The sequence below is a fragment of the Anolis carolinensis genome, chromosome 2 (genome assembly GCF_035594765.1).
Source record: "Anolis carolinensis isolate JA03-04 chromosome 2, rAnoCar3.1.pri, whole genome shotgun sequence".
NCBI lineage: Eukaryota > Metazoa > Chordata > Lepidosauria > Squamata > Dactyloidae > Anolis > Anolis carolinensis.
Genome location: NC_085842.1, coordinates 135,677,142 through 135,704,425, shown reverse-complemented (window position 1 = coordinate 135,704,425; position 27,284 = coordinate 135,677,142). Strand labels below are relative to the sequence as shown.

At 39.8% G+C, this 27,284-nt stretch overlaps 2 protein-coding genes across 20 annotated transcripts in view; one reads left to right on the top strand and one right to left on the bottom strand.

Moving 5' to 3' along the window:
* unc13d (unc-13 homolog D) overlaps positions 1 to 5,666 on the top strand; it is a 66,834-nt gene extending 61,168 nt beyond the window's left edge. For 14 of the 15 annotated variants that reach the window (XM_062973970.1, XM_062973961.1, XM_062973962.1 and 11 more), the window contains one exon: positions 1,747 to 5,666. In XM_062973970.1, the coding sequence (XP_062830040.1) occupies positions 1,747 to 1,853 (107 nt within the window). In that variant the 3' untranslated portion in view covers positions 1,854 to 5,666. Of the gene's footprint in view, positions 1 to 1,094; positions 1,262 to 1,746 lie in introns of all 15 variants that reach the window. The other variant, XR_010003876.1, reaches the window with a different exon arrangement.
* A 1,286-nt stretch (positions 5,667 to 6,952) lies between these two features.
* The window catches only part of unk (unk zinc finger), an 85,468-nt gene continuing 65,136 nt past the window's right edge, over positions 6,953 to 27,284 (bottom strand). For 2 of the 5 annotated variants that reach the window (XM_008104420.3, XM_062973974.1), the window contains 7 exons: positions 26,403 to 26,471; positions 25,826 to 26,000; positions 23,880 to 23,981; positions 21,415 to 21,603; positions 16,378 to 16,559; positions 14,922 to 15,179; positions 6,953 to 13,932 (listed from right to left, as the gene is read on the bottom strand). In XM_008104420.3, the coding sequence (XP_008102627.2) occupies positions 13,777 to 13,932; positions 14,922 to 15,179; positions 16,378 to 16,559; positions 21,415 to 21,603; positions 23,880 to 23,981; positions 25,826 to 26,000; positions 26,403 to 26,471 (1,131 nt within the window). In that variant the 3' untranslated portion in view covers positions 6,953 to 13,776. The remainder of the gene's footprint in view (positions 13,933 to 14,921; positions 15,180 to 16,377; positions 16,560 to 21,414; positions 21,604 to 23,879; positions 23,982 to 25,825; positions 26,001 to 26,402; positions 26,472 to 27,284) is intronic. The other 3 variants (XM_062973975.1, XM_008104422.3, XM_062973976.1) reach the window with 3 other exon arrangements.

Here is a 27,284-nt window from a genome sequence, read left to right as displayed (position 1 = left end):
TAATTTACATAGACATGACTATGTCCCAGTAGAATAAGAAAGTTAATCTGCAGAATTCCAGCTGATGTAATTAATGAAGTTATGGTGTTTTAAATTAGGATGAATTATAAAATCCTTCTGGGACATATTGTAAATCCCTACCACTAGCAAGAAGTAGTACTCACTGCTAATTCTTCTCACTACTACTACTACTACTACTACTACTACTAATTAATAATAATAATTTTATTTCTTACCTGCCTCTCCCCATGGCTTGATGCGGGTCATAGCACAGTTAAAAACACACGAATACTACAACAATTCTACAAACACACATTAGCATTCAGTTCCATAAATGATACAGATCAAAGCATTTCTGTAAAATACACATTAATCACACAGGACAGAGGGCACATGACATGAGTTTAAAATTCATGTTTAAAGACTGGCTGGGGGGCCTGCCGGAAGAGATAGGTCTTTATGTGGTTTTAAAATTCCAATAGCCAATCTAGCTATTGGAGCTCTACTCGTACGTTGTTTCAGTCTCAGCCATTAACAAATATAACAAAAGACAGATTTCAATTGTGTCTTAATTTTATTTGGTTAATGTTAAGTTTTTATAGAAAATCATCTTAGCAAGGTTCAGAAAATTTGATCTGTTACTGGAAATATTTTGTCTTATCAGTGAGACCATGTCCATGCAGGATGCTAATTCCAGAGAGCTAGTGATGGTTTCTATTGTACAGTTTGAGTTTTCAAAGAGAACAAGGGCAGGGGGAAGACACAGAAATAATTAGTACTTTCATCAGTTGGTTGAGACATAGTCCAGACTTTGTGGTAAGCAAGTTAACAATCTGAGGGGCAAATCTTTCCAAAGAAAGCAGAAAGACATGTGAGTAAAGGTTGACTTCACTGAACCCCTTATTCCAAAGTGTACTCACAAAGAACATGTGATCTGATTAAATGTTCAAATCACAAGTTGTGGTGTTTTTTTGTTTTGTTTTACTATCTTTAGTCCTGAACTGCACCGACTGGATGCTTCAGCATCCAACACTTGTAGGAGCAGTCTAATCAGGTTCTCATCTCCATTTTAAACTTTTATCTCTGCTATTCAGAGTACAAGATGGGCACTAATATCCATGACATCTCTTCTTTGTTGCTTGAGAAGCTGCTTCCATAGCACCCTTCGACTTTGAAGAGCTTTAGTATCACTACAGGGAGCTGCAAGAGGTGCTTAGGCTAGATGTGAACAGCTGGCTTTCGATTTGCCTTTTTCTCCAAGGTGCATGCATTATTTGTATAGTATCCCACAGTTGGAGATTTTTCAATACTGTTTCTTTCATCTTCTTAATATCCTGGGATTTTCAGTTCTGACTTCTAGGTTTTGGTTCAAAATTTTGAGGTTTAGATCTTTGTTCACTCTCCACCCGACTTTGTGCAAAACTGACGTCAGCATATACTAGGTGTACTTTAGATAATAGGTTCTGAGCACAGCCAGTTCAAAGACTCTACACAACTATTCCTCTTTTCTGGAGAACACAGGAAGTTAACAATAAAATATTACAATGAGTAGATTCTCTGTCAAAGTCTATAAATGAGTGATAATTCAGTGACAGCTTTGGCTGTTGCTTTATGACACTCCTACTGATATTAGGGCCCTAAGAAATGAGTTTTACAAGGCATAGACATGTTTTTATGACAAATGTTATGAAAAAAACTCTTCAACTATGGCTCTGAAAGGACACAATCTCTTCTTTCTTATTCTAGGCAATGATATTTTACAGATTTTGGAGATCCGAAAAGGTGACAAAGAAGCCCAGGCCTTTGTGAAACTCCGCAGGCAACGGACCAAGCAGTCAAAGGAATCAGAATGACAGTAGCCAAACAAGAGGGCAACAAGGCAGGGACTGGGTTGTGGTGCAGCAGGCCCTGTACCACCAAAGCAACAGCAATTTGAATTACAGAGACCAGCCAATAGCCATGAGATTGTAGTAGACGTTTCTGCTGGTGGCTTTGATGCTGTAGCAATGTGAAGGTTTCGCCACTGAAGTTCTGCCAGCGGAGGCTGATTAGCTCTGGCAAGGCAAAAGCCTCCCAGTTGTCTTTTGCCTTAATGTTTATTACTATCTGGGAGGCAACTGGAAAGAGTTGTGTGGCCGCATGGTGGCAACTCGGAAAACATTTAAATGCTGCTGAAGTCTCTCTGGCTGAGAAAAATTGTGAGCATGCATACACACAGACACCTGGAAAGAGCCTGTTTGACTAGCAATGCTTGTAATGAGCCCCTTGTGGACTTCCTGCAGGAAATTCCTCGCTCTCCAGATGGCATAGAAATCAGGCTGCTTGCTATTACTGGATGCCAAACGGAGAGTGTGGATAGGCTTTGCCAAGGAAGAGACATGCCTGCTAATCTCTGCTAGAAGGACTGGCAATTCCTCCTGATTAAGGATCACTGACCTAAAGGGGAATTAAAGGGAAGAGCAGCTGACAAGGCACTGACGTGGAACCCATGACCTCACGTCTCCATGATAGCTGATTATTGCAAAGGCAGCACAGATGCTGCTGAGGAGTGTAAAACCTTGCAGTTCAATGTTGTAAGCATTTTTTTTAAAAAAAAAACACACAAAACTTCTTATAAAAACAAAGCTTCACTTCTTATATGTGTAAACTGTGCTCAGGTCTAAGGCAGGAATAGAAGAGGTCTGGATGTTGAATTTTGAACAGTGGGACTTGCAGCAGGCTGCATGAGCCCCAGAAAACCGGTGATATCATTTCTGGGAGATAGAGTGAGACAAAACAAGGCACATGGGAACCTACACTTTGCTTTCATAGGATTTTTCCCCCAGTAGCAGGGGAACATGTCAGCTGCAGGGGTCCCACCCTTGGTCTGAGGGACCCTTAAAGGACAATCCAAACTTTCAAAAATCTCAGAATTCCCATAGTATTCTTGGCCTCCCCATTAGGGAATGCATGCTTCCATCGTAGTATTCCCACAATTTCTGTAAGCTTGGGTGTCATTCCTTTCACTTTGCCTGGTACTGCTGCTTCTCATGATTGTAGTCTCCCAAATATCAGCACCATTTATTGGCAAGTGTTAACATTCCTGTAGGGACTGGAAGGGTTTGTCCACTTGTCAAGGTATTAAGTATTGCTTCTCTGATAATTGGTTTTTCTCCAGGAACCTTTGTCATGTAATAGAAGGGATTAAGTGAAGCTAAGATATGCTACTCCCATCACATTTTAGCAGCTAAATGGTTAGAACCACAAGTGGAAATGAAACCCAACCCAGATCCAAATTATCTTAGAGAGGTGGCTTTTTGCAAGCAAAATTATTTATTTTACAGTAGTGTAATAGATGTGAGTCAGGAAGGTACCGTCCTGAGAGTTTTCAAGTATCTGAAAAGCAGATTCCTCTCACAGAAGTACTCCCTCAAAGGTTTGTGTAGGGCCATATTATTGTATTGCAATTCCGATCACCCCACACATAGCTCTGTTGGCCAAGACTGATGGGAGATACAATCCAATATTATTTAGTGAGGTTGCTTTATAAGAACATCTCTGTTCAAATGGCCAGTTTACTTTTTTTACTGAATGTAAATATTGATATATTTGTTCTTGCAGGCTTTTTTAAAACCATTTTCTCCTTATTGTAAAATGGCTGTCAAAAACTTGTTTCTGAAAATTATTTGGATTTTGGAACTGTGTAGCAGTTTCTGTGCATAAAACAAGTTTATTGTACAAAAAGTAAGATTTCCCAACACTTAAGAAAGTCTTCTAACCATTTTTCAAATGTTTTGAATATACTTTCTATCCTAATCTAATAATGCCCATCATGACATTTGCATAAGGTGATGCACTCCGCCTATCATTTATGAGCCAATTGCATAGCATTAATGATCAATCCTTAGTGGTGCACACTACTTACCTTTCTTTCAACTGTGAAAATGGTAGTTAATGCTTGTTTGTATCTGATACGTCCTGCAATTATGCCTTCATAGGAGACATCTTCCAGGGCTCCCAAATTTGCCTTTGAGGGGAGCTTTTGGTGATGGACAATATCAACAATGAAAGTATATTTAAAATGCGGGTGAAGAAAGATTTTCCTGTGCAAAAGTCATGCTGAGGTTGCCTTACCAAGGTTTTTTTCTTCTATACATTAAATCAATTCTGCTTATTTTTCCTACCATTTCATCCTAATCAAATGTTACAATAGTCCTGCAATTCTCTTAACTCTTTGTGGATAACTTCTGAAAGAATACCGTTAACATTGACTACTTGGCAATCCTTTAGTGCAAAACCAAACTTTAAGAACAAATTTCCTAATTTTATTAGACCATCAAGAATTTTACACCTGCTTTTTTCTATTTAGTCAGTTTACCTTCAAACTCTATCCTTTATCACTTCTGTTTGACTCGGTTCTTCCTCTAAGGAGGACAATTTGTCTAAAGGAGCCACACCACCACCCACTGAAAGGTAGATTGAATTATTATATGAATTGTTACCTCAGCCCTAGCAAGATAGTATCATGGAAGCAAGATATTGAAAGCATATTTGCATGGAAAAAAATATCTGTAGATCATAACATGTGATTGCCTCATGTAAACAAATTACATGGTAGCCCCATCCTATGTCAATTCCATTGTAGTTTCTTCATGTATGAAATGGTGTTCATGCAGCTTATTTAAGTCTCTCATGGTCACCTCTTACCTCCTTTGAGAGGTCTGCCTCACAGTTCTGGAATAGTTGATCTACTCCAGTGGCACAGTAAGCAACCTGTCCATTAATACCAACAAGAAAGATGCCTGCCTGGTCTATCTCTCCCTGGTTTGACAGGATCTCCCCAAACAGCTGTTTTATATGCTGTACTTACCAATGTAGAATGAAAGTTCCAGTATCCAATCACCTACTCTCAAATATTGATGCTTTTGAGCAGTAGCTTCCTAGTCAAAGAACAGCTTAGGATACACCATGATGCTAGTAGTAAAGATAGGAGATGGGATTGGATCATCACATGGACAAGATTACACAAACAGGACAACTCAGACAGGTGGCAAACACAGATATCCTTAGGAAAAACAGTATTCTACTCAAGGTTAGTTGCACTTAAGATTCTATTGATCTCAAAAGAAGAGGTTACTCTACTTAAAGTTAGTTATGACTTAACTAACTTCCAATCTTGTTTTCAATGAATCTCTCAAATCCAACTAAAACTCTGGACCAAGATTAAACATCAATGATAGAGGGCCTTCTGCTAAAGCCAGATTTTTTCCCCCAAACATACTGGATGCAGGATCTTGGGAAGCTAGTTATGGTAGGAATTAGTGAAAATGGCCTCCTAAAATCATCTACAGTGTTTCTGGGAAAATGAAAACTATGGATTTTCTCAAGTGCTTATTCTTCAGGATAATGGGAAAACTCAAATGACTTGGGTGGGAATTTTTAAAAAGAGGATTCACAGAAGTTTCTCCTCTGATGAATTGTTGCTCTTTTGGTGCACTACTTTCACCTAAGCAAGTTAAAGGGAAAACCAGGCAGAAACACAGAACATTCATTGTTTTAAAGAGAAAAACAACCTTTATTGACTGTTTTTCCATTTTTCTCACTTTCTTGACTATTTAGCATGTTTTATATTTTTAGTGTTCAAATTCTTAAAGTATAAATTAAAAAATAAAACCATTTATATCCCACATTGAGTTGGTTATAAAATGTTTACAGGGAACAAGAAAAGTTCCCACTTAAAAGCATCTCCTATGAGTTTCTCACAAGTCAAGAATTTTTGTTTTCATGGATTCCAAAATGTAGAAGTAAAGAAAAAGATTTTTCTTCCAGCAGGCATGGCCGGTAGAGAAAAACACGTTTCTTCTGCGTAGGGGTTCTCTATAAGAAGCCAGCACCTTGCATCACAGTTACAGCTGTGTAAGCTGGAGAAGCACATCCATGACTGGTTACATATTTGAGGTTCCTACGTAGCTGCTAGATCAGGGGTCCTCAAACCTTTTAAGCCAAGGACCGGTTCATGGTCTGTCAGACTGCTGGGGGCAGAGTTGGAAAAAGACATGAATATACTCCTAGGCACACTGCACGTACCCTATTTGTAGTGCAAAAAATGAAAGAACTGAATAATATTTAAAAGGAAGAACAATTTTAACCAACATAAACTTATCAGTATTTCAAGGGGATGTGTGGGTCTACGTTTGGCTGATGAGATAGTCAAGTAAATTAGAGTTGTTGTTGTTGTTGTGTGCCTTCAAGGTGTTTCAGACTTAGGGCAACCCTATGTCTACAGTTAAGGGCCTGTTCTTGGGAAACAACTACCTGCTGTTCCCACCCAGTTTTGAAAAAGCCAGCTCCAGCATGAGGGGGAATTGCAACAAGTCTCTCTGTCTGCAGGGATCACTCATGGGAAGGGATGAAAATGGCAGGCAGTTGCTTCCTAAACAACTGTGGAACAGACCCAACAATCACAGTGGCGGCTGCTTATTAAATGCAGATGGGATATGGGTGAATCATCCTAGAATTCATAAACATCTCACATGATCCAGCCGTAATATTAAACAAAAACCCCTTCTGTTTATGCTGCATGTATTAGATAAGGTGGAGGAATCATTTATATAAAATAAATGAAGTAATATGAGTATATGTTGATTTCACTAATCTTATACGGATTCCTTTTTATCAGGAGATGAAACAAATCAGATAGGTAGCATTCCTGGCATGCAATTCACAAGGAATCTCTCTTTGCCCAAGCTCCATGGGAAAAAGGAGGTCTTTGTTTCTCTATTTGTGAAGATGTTACATTTCCATCAAGTCTAAATAGGAAATATTCCTGGAGGAATGCATTTGAGCTCAAAAAATGACAGCATTTTTCACTAACTCCCTAACTTATAAGCAGGGATTAAAGGCACTTTGAAAACTCACACAAAAATTCACTCGACAGGTAAACACACATATATGCATACACAAAACTGCTGCCTTAAGTTTCTTAGCAAAAAAATAAAAAATTTATTGTCTTCTAGAAAATCCATCCTGCCTTTGGAAATTGTGACACAAGATTGCATTTTTTAAAGTTCCACATGCAAATCCACTTTGCCAAGAAAGAGTGTCTAAAATCAGGTTTCTGGACAGCCAAACACACATATATACAGAATACAAGAAAGAACAACAGCTGAAAATCACAGTTCCGCAATACAGTCTATAATAATGGAATCAAACACCACATTGTACACACCACCTATTACCTTTTGGCGGACTCCTACACAAACTTGAGTGGCTTTTTGTCCCAGTAGCCCCCCCGCACCACAAGGAAATCCAAGGAGACACTGATCAAGAATGGCCACCATAAATACTGCAGTGTGTAGTTGAAAGAATTTATATTATATGTATTCATTTTTTTCCTCATTAAAACATTGGAAGTACGGAGTGGGGAAACCCCACAGAGATTTTTGATCCACAGTCAACAATTTGCAGGAATACTTAAATTTATAATACTTTTTACCAGAAACATCTACTTTCTTGTTGCATTGCTCCTAAGATTGATATACTCTTGAGGGGAATGAGAGAGAAAGAGAGAGAAACACCATAACCCCATGCTGGTAAGAAATACTTTTTCTTTTCAGAAGAGGAAACAATGAGGGAAAGTCCTGCCTTTTTTAGCAGAACAGCAAAAAATTGTTGAGTCTTATATTATTCCTTATCAGAAAGGAAATTCTTTTCATTTATCCAAGCTGGGCCAGCCCCAGAAGTGGCTCAGATTAAGCTTAGAGATTTAGAGAAAGTTAAAAAGAAAAGATGTTTTCATGGTCTACAAGGTGTTGCAAGAATCATGTGTGTTGGGTCTCCAGTCTTGTTCAGAAGGCAACACTAAACGTCAGATTAGTTTAGCAAATGCTAAATTGTTCTGCCTTACCATGATGAACCATGACAATCCATGAGCTCAATCAGCCCACCTTGCCTCATCGCCTGGCTGCAGTTTCTGCTTCTATTCTAAATCAACCACAGTCTAACAGGTTGACCCAACACTTCACAGGTCATGTGTGCCCCAGCTTCATAATCTAAGATTTGCAGCTCAACTGTTTCCCTTGGACCAAACTACATGTTGGCCAGGTTCAGCTGGAAAGACTAGCTGCATTTGATCTAAAACAGAAGCAAAAAGCATCCAGGTTGTGGTCCATGATGGAAGAAGTGGAGTGAAGGTGCCATCTTAAAGCTTATTGTGGTTCACCTTTGTGATGACAAACCCTACTTTAATGCAATATGTGAACACATCTTTTGTGTGCTGCAAGTACACATTTTCCAGCCATAAAGACATAAATGCCACTCCTCCCTCAGCTGAAGTGCAGGAGAAGGGTAAGGTTTGCCTATGGGAGTAATCAGTTATCAGCTCTAATATGTGTTCACTCCGCAGCCATACAAAGGCATTCATCTGAAAAGGAATTAGCTTTCAAGGTGATTCTTAACACAAACTTCTTTGCTCATTCTTCAAGTAACCAACAATCCTCCACCTAATCTTTCTCACCACTCAGATTTGGGCCAACATAATATCCCCATTTCTCAGAGGCAGAGTGAGAAGAAAATGGATAGTCTGATATAAGTTATCTTAATAACCTACTTCTCCAGACTCAAAAGATTTTAAAAGGGAAATATCTAATTTCTCTAATTGGGTCTCTGCACAGAGGGAAGATAACAGGAGACAAGAGGCACCCTGTTTATCAGTGTGCAAGATTCTATCACACACACACAGTTACTTGGGGCAGCTCATCAGGGGTGATTTGGGTGTCTTCCACACTACATAATTATACCACTTTGGTCCCACTAAGTACTATGCCTGCACCCTATGGAATTCTCCTGGAATTTGCAGTTGCACCAGGGGCACTAGAAGATCTCCCTGGCTGGAAATTCTAAGTAGCTCCAATCACAAATTCCACGAATCTATAGATTTAGGTCATGGCTGCTTAAGTGGAATCGAAATGCTGGAATTGTGCAGTGTGAACAGGTCTAGCACCAAATTCACTACACTTCCATCACAGGCAAAAAGCCTACAACAGGATCCTGCTTTTAAAAAAAAAGCAGTGCTGAACAAACACTATACATGTCAGCAACTGCTGGCATAATTAAACTTTCCCACCCCTTAAAAATGCATAATTCCTCCCACTCCTGATTCACCCCATCCCAGTAAGCAATATTGCCTATTTAGAAACTTAATACAAAGTTACTTTCTTTACAAAACAAATGGAGGGATGTCATTTTTGCTTTTTCCATTTGCTACTTAATAAAGCATTCATCTCAGGCATTTAATTTCAATATTAAAATTCATAGAAATCTAGGATTTTTGTTTTTTTTAAAAGTGCTTCTAAAGAGTGGGAAAGAAGTTTGTGGATAAAAACAATTTGTTGTGATACCCTTTTGCCTTTGTACGCTACTGACAGGTTTGAGATGGGGGAAAACCCATTATCATTTAAAAGGGATCAGTCCATCATTTATGGGGCTGGGAAAACTTTTCATCCCAGTTTCAATTCTTTGGTCCTTCAGAAAACAAAAATATAAATAGACAGACAGACTGCATTGTGGTGCTGCATGTAAGTAGGCTTTTTCTCCCATACAATTTCTCTGTCACACCCCACCAGCAAAGCCACTTGCCAGCGGATATTGGGGGAGAAGGGAAGAGAAATCTGATAATAACAAGCAAGACTCTACAGAGCTGCCCAGTCTTAAAAACAGGACAAAGTAACTATTTCTAAGAGACACTTTAGGAGACCAGCAATACATCTAACACCCCCTGTACGATTCTGTTGGAATTACATCAAGCAGAGGCATTTCAGGACAAAACCAATTGTCCTACAAAGTCATCATCATCGCACTATGGACAATCACATAGAAAGGCAGAGGAAGCAATAAAACACAATGTTTACAAAACTAAGTGTTACAAACCAGTTACCACCAAAGAGCCTGAAAATGGCTGCAGTTCTGTATAAACACTGTAGATCCAATTCAAAGAGTTTTATTTCCTATGATCTTTAAATTAGTTACCAAAATAGTTTAGTACATTTCCAGCAGAGTATGATGCCCCCATAATTTAAATGTGTATATGTGTGTGTGTCTGTTTTCTAAAAATGTTCACATATTTTAAACAAACAAGCTTTCCTTAAGACTGAGGCATGTTTGCTGACCTTGGAGGCCAGGATATGCCTCATGGCACAGACATTCAAAGGCTACAACCAAAAACAACACAACCACAAGAATCAGCCAGCATTGTCTCTCCATACAAAAAAAATAACAATTAGGTGTGTGTTTTTAAAAAAACAGATACTAGTACAATATAAACATTGAAAAAAGCAATTTTACGGAACATAAAAGTTAATTAAAAAAACTAAAACAGAGCTGCACTTTGAGATCATCTGGGAATGCATATTAACCCTCCAAATATGGGAGGGTGGAAATGTGGAAGCAAATCTAATGTTGTACTTGCATTAAAATGGAAACACTTGGGAGGAAAAACCTGACAGTGTATTACTCTTATGAAAAAACAAGGGTTACTAGCTTTTCCAGTGCTTTTTCGGGCTGGGGAAAGACTATTGCAAACAAAGCAGAGACTGGTGAGCAAGGGAGTGAGATTATAATTCTAAATATTACACTTTACAAGTTAAACAAACCCCAGTGCAAAATGACAGGTTAGAGTCCTCGTGGACTGGGTTGTTGCATTTCATTGTCTAGAGGCTGTTGCAGTATTTGAACAAGTTGTAACAAACTGTAGTGGGAATTCAACCACTCAAGAACTGCAGAACAACACATTTACTGGATACAAGCTTAAAGTATTTTAAGCCACAAATTTCACTGAAAGTCAGTCCGATTTAGGCCCCAATGTCAATTTGGAGAAACTCAGTGCGCATAATCAAACTTTTAACACATAATTATTGAGTTAACATTTCTTCATAAGGCACCCTGGATCGAGTGCAAACTTGTTCTCAGTTATTAACCAAGGTGACCACACTTACGCACATTTACCAGGAAGCAAACCCCATTGACTTCAATGGGACTTACTTTTGAGTAAACATGTTTTACAAGTTTCTTTGTAAATAGATTTAACATCTGCTCAGAGCTTGGAAAACTGACTCATGCTGGCCTACAACAGCACAAGAAACAATGTGATGACCCAACAGCTCTCTGTTGCTCAAGACCCAAAAAGGTTATTGTCCATCTGTTTTAGTGGAAAGCCAATCCTATGTGGTCCTCCTACAGATTTCTGTGTGGAAAGTAGTCATTGCTGTCCATGAGAAATGGCTACCCATTTTGTCTAATGTATGCAGTTCTCTAGTACATACATGCACAATAGTAAGAGGAATGCATTTATAGGTTCAACCTTTTGGGGCATCTTGGGAGGACATATATCATCTTCATGGATGAATAAGCTGGCAGGTACCCAATCATGGAAATAAATCCACAGTAAGAGGAAAGAAGAGAGCAATGAGGACATCTCCCATTTTCAATTTGTGGCTTTAATGCCAAGCCAGAAGTTCAGGAAACCTAAACTCCTTCCCCTGTGAACCACTTCGTAAACACTCAAGAAACACTCCTTCCTGCTGGGAACCAGTCAGAGGCAGGTGACTGATGCATGGAATGAATAGAAATTGATCCCTGAAAAACGGCCTGTGGAGATGCCCACAGAAAGATCAAAAGGCTCCATGAATGAGAAGATTTCCTTCATCACCAGGAAAAGGAATGTATTTGGGAAACAAAGTACTATGGACTCTGAGCACCATCTTCCCTTTCATTCTACCTGCAAGACTTCAAGCATGGCTTTATGGCGTTTCACTACATTTTGAGAGGAATATGATGGATTAGGAAATTAACTCCATCTAACATCTACCCGTTTGAGGATCTTCTGATTCTTCAATAATTTCTATCTGCCATTCTGTGTTTGTCTACTGCCACTCCCTAGATGTTGCCCACTTGTTAAAATCTGGGTAAATTATCTCTTGCTATTAGAGACATTTAAACACAAGGGACCCTGGATATGTGAAAAGCTCTATTCTCCTGCCCTCATCCCTGCTTGTAAGGTATTGTTCCTGAGAGGTCATTAGTACTACTACTTCGAAAAGTGAACAAGAGGGAGATAAGTTTTAAATCCGCTTGCAACTCCAAACAGCAGCACCTGTCCTATGTAGGTGTTAGCTGTTATTGGTAGCTAGAGAAGATAAGGTATTTACCCCTGAAAAGCACTTGTTTTCTCTCTCACTTACTACCCACCCCATTTTTATGTTGGCATTCATCACATATTACTTCCTACTAGCAATGTGAATTGTGGACAGTTGATCCTGCTCTACTAATCTCTGGGTCACCCTCCTTGTGCACAGCACAGAGACTCTTCTCTGCTCTACAGGTATATTGTGGGCATTGCAAAAGTGCAACTCATGGAAAGAGACAGCAGGCATGGGAATATACTCTTCTATTGATTTGCTTTTTTCTATTGGCAAAGTATTAATTTAACACTGAACAACTTGAGATCAATGGAGCCAAATACAGCTCACCCCCAGTGCACTGCAGACTGTACTCAGATGCTACACCAAAACACCCCTGCCTGAGTCCATTCTTAGCCCCAACTGGAGTAGACCCATTGCATCAATGGGATTTTCCTTCATGCTGGTTCATTATTGAACAACTGGTATGCTCGAGTTAGAACTAACCCATAGGATTTAGACTTCTTTCTGCACATGTCTAGGTAGACTGAATGAACTGAAAGTTCATTCAAGGGACAGCACTTACCATATTCAATTATTGAGGAACTACATTTAGCTTGGTGGGTCACATGTTATGCAGGTCTCTATGAGGAAGAATAAAAAGCTGCTGCCACTTGGCTATCAATGAAGGCAAATTCTAAAAGGGCTTTCTCCTTTAGCCAGCAAGAAGAAAAAAGACTGTTCCAAGAGTGCCGACACATCTCTGCCCCTGTCTACGCCTTGGAATACATTCATGTGTATTCACTCATGGCTCTAAAGCGCACAGCCATTGCCAAGACAACAGATCTGCCTGGTAAGTGCAGCTAAAGTCTAAGCTATCTATCAGTGATGGATAATGCTTCTGATGAAAGTATGATGATCAACTAGCCTTGTTTCACTGGTCTGTTTTCAATCTTAACAGTTTTGTTGCTTTGGTGCAAACCTACAAAGTTGTAAAGAGAAAGTAATCTCCCCTACTAGTGAAGTTTCTTGCACTTACTGAAGACCAGCAAATGAAATCCAAATGAGTGAAGCTCTGAGCAGGCAGTGACTGCAAAGCAGCTTCTACTACTGTGCCCAATATATGTCTGGTGCTTTAAAATGCAAATGATGACTGCGCAAGAGGCAAGAGAAGGGGTGGGGGTGAAGAAATGATTAGAAATTTGATTTCCATCCTTCTCCCCAAAAGACCAGTCCTCACCCTAGAAGCACTTGTAACCCCTCTTCACCCTACCCTCTAAGCCCCTCTCCAGGAAAAAGACTTTTAAAAGGTTACATTCTACGTTTTTAAAAAAGTAGTAGTAGTAATGGGGGACTGACTTTGCAAATGGCCCTTCGATCTATGTTAAAAACAGTTCTAAAAATCCATAAGGAGTTAGAATTAGTGGGGATTGAGTGAAGAGGGGTAATCCTTTTAAATGGGAGATGCCAAGTATTAAAAAGTGCTCTGCAACTAATTTTTGTTTTTATGTATATATATATATGTTCATATATATATTCATATTATATTTTATATATATTTATATATATATATATAAAGTTAAAAAGTTCTATGTGATATGCTAAATCAAATGTCCTAGAAGGGTCACGACTGAAGAGTGTGTGGTCTGTTGGGATGGCAGATGGGACATTCACCCTCCTCAGCACACGTTTCACACAGCACAGTATGTTGGCACGGTAGTACCACCCGGTTCTCTTCCTGGCACTTGAGGCATTTCACCGACTGCATCTGAAATACTGCCTGAAAATAGAAGACCATGGGGAAAGGGGGAGGGAGGGCAAACCAGAGTGGATTATCAGTGAGAACAAAACAGATGCCAAAGATAACTTTTTTACATTCAGGAGGTAGCTGTCAAAGCAAGAGTGGGCCACTGCAGAATGCCAAAAACCCATTCCAACCCACCTTTGCAAATATGGTCAACCCCATCCTCATCTGGGATACACTTGTCCATTTTCTCACAACTGAAGATGACTAGATTCTCATTCCCATCAGGTAGTGGTTCTCAACCTGGGGTCCCCAGATGTTTTTGGCCTACAACTCCCAGAAATCTCAGCCAGTTTACCAGCTATTAGGATTTCTGGGCTTTGAAGGCCAAAAACATCTGGGGACCCCAGGTTGAGAACCACTGCACTAGGGCATGGGAGGCTAGTTCAGCATCCTCCCCCTATAAGGCACCAATACAGTCTTAGATCTGAGAACAGTACTCCGTGAAGACTTCTGAGGGCACAATTCTACTTTTGTGTGGTCACTATAGGAACCCTGGCGTACAGGTGATACAACTTCAATGTTTGTGCTAAAGCATCTGAAACACTTTCTATTTTCCATGCTGAATTTCATGGTGGGGGTTGCTAAATCAGACAGTGTATTCGACAGGATGCAATTATTATTTGGAAACTTTATACATTTTTATGCCAAATTAAATTTTGGGGTGTTGCTAGGTCAGATAGTGGATTCGACTGGATGCAATTACTCTTGGGAATCTCGATCATGCTTTGCTTTTAGCTCTTCCTTCAGCATAGAGAGCAACTGCCTTTTTTTGTTGTCATGGTTCAAGAAACCTTGTCTGCCAGAAAACTTCTCCCCACTTTGACAGAGAAATAACAGAACATATCTTGGCTGATAGTGCACAAGGCTCAGAACTGTAATTTTACCAAGGGTTCCACTTATTTAAGGGACATAAAAAGCAACCCAAGTTAATTGTGGGTGAAATCTTTCTCACTCAAACCCACCTTATCAACTCTTTCCAGGTTGGCACGCAGCTGTTTCTGGAGATTATAGAGTGTGGAGAGAGAAAGTGTTTCTAGATCAGACAGGGTACGGAGGAACTGGGGGTCCTGGCCAGAGTGAATCCTCTCCATTTCCTCTTGGAGTTTCTTCACTTGCAGCTCCAAGCCCTCCCTCTGCTCTCGGGCTAGCTCACATTCGATGGTTGCTGTGCTGGCACGGTCGTTAGCCTCCTCAGCTTCTTTTTTCCAAGCGTCACAGGCCTGCATGTCCCAAAGAAAAGAAAGCGAGGATAAAGACTTGGCTATGCCTGGCAGCAGGTCATCTGGGACAAAATGCTTTTTTTTCAAGCTGGGGTGGAAATCCTCTCATCTTTCTACTTTAAATCTTTTCTGAAGCATTCCCTTGAACACGTAAAATATGAACCAGCTGCCTTATCTATACAATTTCCTGATTCACAGAGACACATTTATGAGGTAACCCGTGACAAAATTTTGCAAGCAAACATACTATGGGCACATTATTGGTCAGAGAAGCACACACATCTTTGATTTTCGAGTGTTTCTCCTCTCAGGAGGGGAGTCACATGGATTGACTTTAATATATTGCTCTTTGAGCTTGGCAGGCGGGTTTCTTCAGCATTCTGTTTGCTCTTAGTCTCTTTGTGTATCACATTCATTGTACAAGAGTCAGGTCAATGTGTTTTGTGAGCTTAATCCTTAAGCTAGTGAGACAGAGAGAGGCACACCAAAGTGAACTAACCCAGGATTGATTTCCTAAACCTCCTCTATAGCTTATTTCAATTTCACTACATAATGAGAAGAGAAGAGGAACAAACAGAGCATCTAAAAGTGAAGGTCACAATTCAGACTGCTCGAGCAACAATGTATTCAACACAATCCATGCAAAAATGAAGGGGAACAGCCTGAACTGATAGCTTGTATGGCAGGATGGGAAATCTCACTTCCCAAAAGGAAGCACGCCCAGTGTTTGATTTAAAAGGAACCCTGAACGCAGAGTTCCTATCAACCCCAGGGCAAAAAGGTGAGCAGAGGATGAGGTGGGAAGGCGTACATAACACAAGCAGCATTAAATAATTAGAAAGGGTCACCCAAACATCCATTGAAAAAGCTAGTGCTCAGAGCAGCACAAGAAAGTTTGGGCAGAACATTTCCAATTGCAGCCAGAACTTGTAACCTACTCCTGAATATATTCAAAGAACCCACTTCTTTGTCTATCTGTAAACAGGTCATCAAAAGCATGATGGAAGGCATCACATTACAGGACCACATCTCTCCCTCTCCCTCTCCCTCTCTTCTCTCTGCTTTTTGGCTAGGGACCACATACCCCAACTCTCTCTCTCTCTCTCTCTCTCTCTGCCTATTGCCTAGGGCCCCAAGCTTGTAACTGGACCATTAGGTGGACTCCTTTGGCCAAGAGTATCCCTCCAGAGCACACTACCTGTTTGGCTTGCTTCCAAGATTCTTCCCACTGTTTTATTGTGCTGTTAGCTTCATCTAATTCCTGCCGCAACCTGGCCAACTCTGCAGCACCTGGACCTGACAGAAACGCAGGCGAGGTACTGGGTGAAAAACTTCCAGAAGCAAAGTGTTCCCATATGCTGCTGTTCATTCCATTTAAACCTGTTTCATGCAGAGACAGGGAGTAAAAGTGTTATGTCACACATTTTTGGCTTACCCCTTTCCTTGCCCAACAGTACTTTGGAAAAAGAATAAAGTGATCTCTAGCCATTTCATTTCCTTCTACGTTTATCTTGTTCAACCTTTCACAGGGCAATAACGCACATGGGAATTCTGCATGCTCTGACATGTTCATCTGTCACTTTTGGCTTTAAAGGGGAGGAGGAGGAATGGAGGCCTGATCAATATTTCCTAATTGAACAAGGGAAGATGTGTGGCATTCTTGGGGAAAGAGGACCCTGTGTACTGCATTCAACCTACAAGTGGTGGTAGAGACAGGGCAGAGACTCATGCAGCACCCAGGGCAAATGCCTGCAACTCAGACAGAAAACTCCAGCACTTTCAAAACAGGTATGCAGGAAAGTCTTAGTGCAGGCATACACTTGGATTCAACAGGTATGGACACTTAAGAAACATGACATTCATCCCTTAGTTATTACTTCATTCATCAATGCAATTGGGCCTTGTGTTTTCACAGCTGCAATTTAGCTCTGAACATAGGCTGAAGGTTCTCTCTTCTTACATTTTTATCAATCTCTTCAATTTTATCAGATTAAAACACTGGTTCTAATTATCTATGTACTTTACAGAATAACTAACTATTTGAAATTTTTGGAATACTTGAACATTCTGCTTTTTAACCATAATGAATTAATCAGTGCAAACAGTCTTATATAATTGTGAGCACTCACAATTATTTGCTTTAATTCAAATATTAACTAAGAAACCAACTTATCATATGTGAGCAATCTAGCAATGACTGAATTCTCAGAATAAAAGCAGATACTCTAATATTAAGTTAAAAAAAGAGCTGCCATGCTCAATAAATTTTAAAGAAGGGGCAGAAAAGATGTAGCTGTTCATATGGTGTTGGACTGCAGCTCCCATCAGACCGGACCAGAATAGCCAATGCCAATTATGGAAGTCGCAGTCCAATTCTTCATGACGTTGTCCACTGCCACTTTAAAGCATTCAACTAAAACTGTGAAGTGATGGCACAGACAGGTGCTTAGGGGGAATAATCTGTATATTCATCAGAGAAGAGACCCTGTCTGATTTTCCTGTCCACCGTACACTCAATGACAAAACTCTCTAAGGATTTGATCTGCCTTGTAGGATATCTCACCAAATAAATTAGCTGAAATCAACTCAAAAGTTAACAATTTCTACTGTTGTTCTATAAGAGATCACACAGAAAAAAATTGCTCATTTTGCAGAGGCAACTTTAGATTTTCCTTTAAACGAAGTCTGTAGAGCAGTGGTTCTCAACCTGTAGGTCCCCAGATGTTTTGGCCTTCAACACCCAGCAATCTTACAAGCTGGTAAACTGGCTGGGATTCCTGGGAGTTGTAGGCCAAAACGCCTGGGGACCCATAGGTTGAGAACCACTGCTGTAGAGCATCAGGGACTAGTTTTTCTATCTTTCAGCCAGAATGCTGTGCATCTTACCCTAAGTATATTCACGCAAAGTAAGGTGCATCAAATGGAAAGCCTAGAAAAAAATTAGAATACTACTCTTAAGTCTTTTAGTTTGAAAAAAACCCCCCATATCTTTAAAGCATGGTTTGGCTTCAACTGTTAGAGCTGGGCACTGTTCACTAGAACTGAAGTTGCATTATTAAGAAGCATGACAACTGGAAACCGATCTTGATTCCAGTCATAAGCTTGTAATACATTTGGACATAACAGAGAAACAATGTCAAGTATGTGCATGACTATAAAAAAAAGATTCAAATTAGTTAAAAAATGCTTTTTAGACTCATTCCCAATATTTTGATTTGCTATCATGTTACTGCTGACACTGGTTTTTATACAAGCAAGCAGGCTTTCTATGTTTTTATGCAGAAATGAAAATTGTATAGCAAAACCACTCACAGAAAATACATTTCTCACTGATTGGTAGCTTAATGATAGTCAATAATGCGAATCTTTTAAAATGCAATCCCACATGTCTCCTCAGAGGTAAGTCCCAGTTGGTTCAATGGGACACACTCCCAAGGAAGACTGCAAAAGGCTGCAGCCACGATGTCTTTGCTCAACAGGGTGTGCTCACACTCATTAGCCAGAGGTCCTATATGAAGGAAGTCATGGGTGGTGCAAACAGAGCACACACACGTTATCTTTCTTTGGAAGGGGAGAGATTATACAATCTAGGTACTATGTATATGCACAAAAACACTTTCTGCAAACATTATTGTAAGTTTAGCTCTTGGTAAACTCTGAGAACTAGATGAAGGGTAGATTTAATTTGCTGAAATAACTGAAGTAAGAACACACATTTTGTGCACTGCTTGCAATATTATTTAGTTGGAAAATGATTATACCTTACTTTCCCTCTCAAAAAACAAGATTACTTCAGTGCATGTTGGTCTCTGCCAGCATGTGTACAGCATCTCTAGCTGGGTAAGTGTGTAAGCAGCACCTTTGAGGTAATTAAAATGAGTCTGAAAAGGCTTCCAGTATATAGGCCATGGCTTCCTTTTTTACAAAGCAGGTGATTAAACAGACATGACAAGACACATGTGAATAAAAACATGAAAAAGCAACTGGTTTTTAGCCTTTCTGCTCTTTCAATGCCCATTTTCTGTATCCACTCCTGCCCTATGTATCATATCTCAACTGTGAATGCTTCCAGGCAAGGAAACCATCCTCCTGCCTCATTCATGCAATAGAGGCAGGGGGAAGGGTTGACGTCTGATTGACATCATCTTCTACTTTGTTTCCGTTGTTTCTGTCTTTCCCACCTACTCCAAAACAAATGTATTGGGAAAGAAAAGATAGAAACACTGAAAAATGATTGTTACAAATTGAAGCTATATGCTTCCTTTAGCAGCAACAGCTTCACATTGTACAATAGTGGCAGGTAATAACAGAGTCCTATCCTCCCTTTGCACCTATCTCATTGCTTCTATCCCTGCTGTATAACGCTGGTGAGAGATTTCTTTTATTAAAAAAATTGAAAACAAGAAGTGTAGCATTCATGCATCCAGCTTCTGAGGCTAATAGTGCTTCCGGAGATGTTTCAGAGTACCTTAGACATATTCTTAAATTTCTGACAGCTCAGAAGAAAAATAATTATCCATTAGTAGTTTATATTTGCATTAACTATTAACTTCTCATGAGTTTTACAAATTTTTTTAGGATTTTGATTCTAAATAAAGTACCGAGGAATGCTATTTTTGGCAGCGGGAAAGAGCATGGCACACATACATTCCATCTTTAAGCCCAACAGCAATCATGGGAGGCTATGGGGGAACATTGCTAGCATGTGTATGCATGTGTATGGTAGGATGCCTTATGCTCATTTTAAAAAGGCTATGGCTGCCACTGGAGCAAATTAAATATGGATGGCAGGATGTTCCATATAAGTACAAGACTTTCCCCCTCAGAATGGTAAAACACACTGGTTTTATCAACGCTTCCTTAACTAGAGCCAATGCTCAATCCCAGAATCTGATTTGAATGTCAAAGCCCAGTCCAAGTACAGCTGAAACAGCAATAAAGTGGGAAGGTTGCTAAGGATTCAAAGCATACATTTCATTCTATATAGAGAGTTTTTCTTAAGGTAGACCTGATGTTATGGGCAGAAATGGAATACTGAATATTCTTGCTATACTTTTAGTATCAGGATTTATCTGAAGTTTTTTTATAGACATGAGATTCATAACTAAACTTCCAATGTACTTAGCACTGATGGTCAATATTTGCTAATGGTAATTGAGTAGGTATTACTAATAGGGTCCATTCCAAAAATTAAATATATTAGAAGTATATGCGAAGCTAATAGTTGATGCATACACTGCTGTTGGTATTTTTTTTAAACAAATGGTCATAGCTCTTCTGAACTGTTACAAACATAATAACTTATGTTATACAAATAATGATTAACTTAGTATTATCCACCATGGGTGGTAGCCTCCCCAGAGTTTTAAACTGGAGTCCTCCCCAACCACCCCCCTCAGTTCTACTTGCAATCATTTGGGAGTAAACTTGTGGCTTTCTTGCTGCAAGGTATACTACTAAGCTGAAGTTCTTCTGCTGTTCAGGCTGTTCACCTAGTACAGACACTTTTCCCCCACATCATTTAAGTGGTAGATTTGTATTTTATACTGGGTGCATTTCAATCGCTTCATTAAATAATCTGAAGTCACTCACCCAACACTATGGCTAGATCAGATGGGGGGGGGGAGGGAGCTAGGGATGTTCTGTCTGCTTGCTTAACATATCCTAATACATTTTGCTACATGTAGTCTCTGTTGTTTGGTCATCCCAAGGTGGAGTGCCCGGTGGCATAGTGGGTTAAAGCCTTGTGACTTGAAGGTTGGGTTGCTGACCCGAAGGTTGCCAGGTTCGAATCCAACCCGGGGAGAGCGTGGATGAGCTCCCTCTATCAGTTCCAGCTCCATGAGGAGACAGGAGAGAAGCCTCCCACAAGGATGGTAAAAACATCAAAACATTCGGGCATCTCCTCGGCAATGTCCTTGCAGATGGCCAATTCTCTCACACCAGAAGCGACTTGCAGTTTCTCAAGTCGCTCCTGACACGAAAAAAAAAATCGGGTGCTGAACCCTCTTCTTATCCTGAATCCATTATTCTCTTTGTGTGCAAACCAAATTTCACTGAGGTATGTATGAATCCATCTTCCTTTTATGGGCCATGTTGTCACAACTTATGTTAGGTGGCAACACAGAATGTGGACGTTCAAATGAAAGTTAAGATAAAAGGAAAATACTTACATGGTACAGACAGATATGTACATGTTAACATGCATGCTCTCACATACAGAGTGGGCATTTACCTAATGATCCATGAGAAGCTGATGTCCCCAGGAATGTGTTTTCTGATTGGCTTAAGTGTCCCTGGGGCTGATGGAGGAAATGCGATGATAAGCTGACCGGTGGAGAAGGAGAGGCAGAGTGAAAGGAGGCAGAACTTCCAAGGGAACCTGGGATATTTACAGGAGCAGAACTTTGCAGCAAACTCCCACCTGGACAAAGAACACACAGAAAGGATGGGAATGCAGAAGCCATGAGTTATGAGTGGAAACACAGCACAGGAATTTGAACAGCAGGTGTTTGCTTCACTCTCTGCACCAGTAAAATGATGGGAGAGTCCAGAGTCTTCCTTTATTTTATCTCTCTTGTTTCTTACAGCAGAAGCAATCTCCGAACTGTTTCTCTGGCTAAGGATGATAAAAACAGAAATACCCTTGCTTGGAAGTTATCTGGGTAAAAAAAGGCACTGGAGTCAGAGCTTTAATACAGAGAGGGCCTTTAAGAGTCCAGGGGGGAATCACAAGAGATATTTAGCTAGCTGTCTCCACATGACAATACACTAATGTACACTTAAACGTAGTGACTGTATTCACTATTCTGTTTACTAGTTTAGGAGGTTACCCCATTTCATTTGAAAATAAAACATCTGGTGATGTTAATACAGAGCATCATTAAGATTTTTTGTGAGGAAAAAGAAAAAACCATAAGAATGTGACAAATTTTCCAAGACTATTATCTGAATTAAAGAGTATCTCGTTTACTATGCTATATTATAATGCCAAAGATATTCTTACAAAGCCAACTCATTCATTCACAAACAAGTGACAAAAATATATTCTTAACTGTCCCTTAAAAAGCGGGGGGGGGGGGGGGACACCTCAATTTTCAATGGCATTTTGCCAAGGAATGAACTATAAATTAAATGATGTAAATGTCACTTTTAATGCATGCGTAAATAGCTCACACAAGAGGAAGTTGTCCTAGAAGATCCAGTCATTGAATTTCAATATCATCATGATTTCTGTCATATTCACAGAAAAGCGAACGAGGGAATTGTTTTCCTATTTGAACAATAGCAGTAGCATGAAAATACAAGAACCTCAGATTTCATTCTTTTAATTTTTCAGTTTTAGTCCCTCATGTTTCAAAGTCTAAGATATGAACATTAGTAATGGCAGAAAGTTCAGAAATTAGCCTGGGTTTATCATGACACATTCAGGACTCCTAGATTAGACATTATTCCATATTCTTTTTCCAGCTAAGAATAATTATAGGTCTGGATAGGAGCAAATACATTTTCTTATAACAATCCAGGCAAGTTGTGGTAACAGATCAACTTTGCAGGAGCAACAAACCTGGGGTTTTCAATCAGTTTTTCTCATCCTTTATAAAGGTGGTTGGCTTTGATGGGAACCTAGGCTGTGCCTAGACTACAGGAAATACATCATCTGGCGCATATTCTGACTCACACTAGTCTTGTGGGATCTTGCAATGAATACTGTATCTACTGTATTTTCAAATGGTTCTTTCTCTAAATTAACTTGGGCATGCTAGGAGAACTAGGTCTTAGATCTTGCTGTTCAAAGACACATTAGAGTTGTCTTGTGCTAGATACTGCCCCTTTAGAGGAGAACCAGTTTTTGAGAAAGCTGACTCTTTCACTTGGACTGTATTTGGAAGATCTTTCAGTCTGTGCAACTGCTCAAATATAAAACAATGCTGAGGCAGAGATGTGGTGGAACAAAACTGTATGTTGGGAGAACGCCACTGCAGGTTCCTTTGAAATGGTTCTGCAACATCAGATATTGGTAACTAAGAAGGATGAGGTTCAAGCTCGTGGAGATGCTCCTAAGAGACCAATGGTTCAGACAGCAATGAATGGTAACAGTAAGCCAGGCACCCACCAAATCACATGTGGCTTCGACTCACAAAGGACCACCTGGGTCAATAAATAATGGGATTCTTACAACAGGGGCACATATGTTGTAAAATCTAATTTCAACTAAACAACCAGAGACACACAAAAAGAAAGGACACTGGTTTGAAATGACCACAAACACATGAGATACATATGCTATAGTTTGTCAATGTGTGGCGATAATGCCTTGCCATGATCCTGTGACAGCAGAACAGTGATACCAATCCAATTTCTTTCCCATTATTTGAAAAAAACTTCTGCCCACCACCCTTCATTAGATGTTTTTGTTATAATTTGGTGAGCATTTTTGGTATGGTACTGTTAAGGTACTATAAAGCAAAATAAGCCACGGCCGTTTCATAAACATAACTGGGATGTCTGAAACCGGTGGCTTAAATTTCCAGTCTGCCAGCCAATGAAGGTCCTTTGACTCCAAGGTCTCCCATTGGCCGCCAACCAACATACAAAGTTAAGGCTGGTTCTGAGAGCTTGCTAGGCTGCTTCAGCCAGCTGGTGGGGCAAAACCCTGCTTGGCAGAAGATCAAAGAAAGCTCTGTTGCTTTCATGTACCTATCATGATGCCACTCGTGTGGGGCACCGAGCTGCTGTCAAATGTCTTCTCCAGGGCAGCCACTCCGAATTCGTTCAGGTCCAGGTCATCCAAGGCAGACTCTGCCAGACAGAGGCACCAATTATATATTACAAAAAGGACCAACAACTTCAAGGGATAGGGAAGCCCAAAGAGCCAACATGCAGAGATGCCACTGCTCTGGACTGGAGAAACTACAGGGCCCTACTTCCCACTGCACAACACTGCCACTGCCTATCAGCAGTCATCTAAATGAGGCCGCTTTTCCCAGTGTTTTTAGCTTCCTGATTTGAGCTATAAATATCTTTTAGCATCTGGTTCCTCCCTCTGACTAACATCAGAAATAACACCTATATAAACCAGATCACCCTGAACATCTCCTGGGCTATCTGACTTTGGGCAGGGGTGCGTCCAATGACAGGTTTGGTGGCATGTGTCCATCCCAGTCCACCTCAGTGCCCATGATGCATGGTAAGTGGACTTTCCTCTTTTTAGAAAAACCACAGTTGAGCAGTGATTTTGACTGCAATTCAGTGATGGAAAAGATCGGCAGTAGGAATGAAGTGCAGGTATGGCAGTGGAAGTAAGGGAATTGAGTGTGGCAGTCAGGTGAGGGGCTTGGGGGAAAGGAGGCAGGGAAGGAATTAGCATATCCTAGGCAAGCAGGCAATAGCCAGCAGCAACCCAATGGCTTGGCGATATAGCATGACTATTGCCAGTCTAGAATGAGATGGAGTAAGCCTGTCTGGATCTCCCCTAGGGTAAATTTTACCCAATTAATTATGTTTAGTAAATGTGCCCCGTTCGTATAATCTTTAGGAAATGGTAATGGCTTGTGTTATATTTATGATATTCAATGTTATTCTAGAAATGCAGGATTGTAAAAGAGATGACAGACAAATTTATATATTGAACACAGATGCTCTCCACCCAACGCTTCACAATGTCTACCCTTTCGTTTCCACCCCTTAGACAATGTCTGAGTGTTTGGCTAGCTTCTAAAAGAACTTCCAATCTTCACAGTAATTTTCTGTAGATATCCTATTTGAAATGCACTCCAGACCCTAATGGGTGGCCAAAAAAACTTAGTTCTCCTCCCCAATCCCCACTTCTATGTTTCAAGAGCAAAGGCAGTTTTCTGTAACAGAATATTAACAGTTAACAACAGTCGAATGATATTTGAAGAATAAAAGGCCACTGTTTACTGAAGCTATATATCTACTCTTCTAAAATAAATATATGGGGGAGGGAGATGTGAATTGGGAGAAATTTTATTTAAAAACCTTTCCTACACAATTTGTAGTCTCTTTGGAAGATCTCCAAATTTAAACATGATTGCATCCACCCTTTGAAGTGAAGCATAAATGGTGTATTTAGGGGACAAGCTGGACATTGACTTGTCCTGGATGCATACAGATGAGAGTTTCGTCCGTGTAATATTTGTGTGAACCTGTGCTCAATCACAGATTATACCTGTCACATGACTGACAGTTAAGTCCTGGGCCAGGTTTGTGATCTGTGAATTTAGCAAGCATAAAGTAAGATGTAGGACAGCAAGCAAGTTCCACACACGTACCCATGCACACACAACTCATGATATCCCATTCACCAGCTTGTCACATCTTTATAGAATTCAAAAATCATGAAATTAAATAACAGCTCTTATGTTGGTTCCAAATTTGTAATGTTACAAAAGAGCTCATATTTCAAATAAAATATTAGCTACTTCAATGTTATAAAAGAGCTCATACGTCAAATAAAATATTACCTTGAAGAGTAAAAAAAACACACACACAGAGAGAGATTCTGCAAAGACTCCTCTCAATCTCTGGGTATATAAGATGTTTTTCCTATTTCCCAGAGCTCTATACATGCCTTGCTGAGCCCCTTTGCCCAGTGAGAAAGCGTTCATGGGCATTATTATTACCTATTACAGATTCCACCGTGTCACTAGTTGGGTAGAATGGAAGAGCATTGGCATTCATGCCTGGAACACTGCTGGTGCCTGCTGGACTTGGTGGTGTTGCTGCCAAACTGGAAGTGATACTAGAGGAGATGCTTGATGTCAATGGGCTGCCAACAGGAAGAATCCCCAATATGTCCTGAAAAAGGAAGGCATGTTCAGTACATTGGGTAATGCCTTCTAAATGAAGAATACATACAGACAAGCCTAACCATAAGACCAGACACTGGAAAGGTGTATATTCTTACTACGACCACAAAGGTAAAGAAAACTTTCAATATATGTATTTCTCTATATAAAGAAGTTGTGTAAATAGCCCAGTTACTTATGTAGCCCAGTCTATACTGACAATTTTAATTTGATGTCTATCTACCTCACATTTGTATAGGCCTGAAAACTGATTTCTTTGAACACTTAGTACACTACAGTCAAGCCCATTTGATCAAGCCCATTTGGGTTTCCACTGATCCTACTGGAATCCATGGAAAAGCTTGCAATGAAACATTAAGAAACTAACCACAGTCCTTTTGGAGCAACATACCTGTTTGGGTTGTAATAGAGGCTGCTCTTGAGTTCTGTGTTCCAAGGAATGGGATTTTATCTTGGCCTGCTACAGTAAATGGAAGATAGGAACAAATGAAGAGAGATCAATTTGAAATGGCTACTAGTTTCTGACAAAGCCATGAGATTCTTGAAGAACCTCTGCTATTTTACTGCCCTCAATATGATTCAAATCCATAAACTGAGAAAGAAGAATACTAAACCAAAAAAGACAGAAAGAAAAAAAGCAAAGAGCAAGAAGTATTCCCAGTGTAATTAATATAGATGACAAAGACCACCTATAGAGTATTTTATTTCTAAGTAATTAAATGCAAGATAACACCTTGAGTCCCTATAGCAGGAGAAAGGTGGAATAAAAATAAAAGCAGATAAACTAAATACATTTTTATACCCTTCATGTAATGGGCTAGGAATGAAAATGGTCTGAAAAAAAATATTTTTAATCTATGCCTAAATATGAAAAACTTAGAAATTTACAAAAACAAAGATGAAACCATCTCCTTTTACTGCATGTTTCTTTACATCATAGGACTGGGAACTGCTGGATTACCATTATTCAGGACATTCTGTTGCAATAAAGTTTGTATTGATTTGACTACATACAATCCTATAGAGAGAGACTATATATATAGACTACATATGGAAAGCAGTACTAGGAACTGAGGTATGTTTTCATGTTACTGCAAGGTCATAATTAAAGGCCTGTGGTGACGTGATAAAACTTTAGGCCCTTTTATGGTACTGCGACACTTTTTTACTTAAAGTAAATTTTAAAATAAAATCCTTAAATACATGTCTCTTTCTTCTCCTCCAAGTCCTCTTCACTCTATGTTAGTGTTATTCTGAATGAGCTGAGTATGCT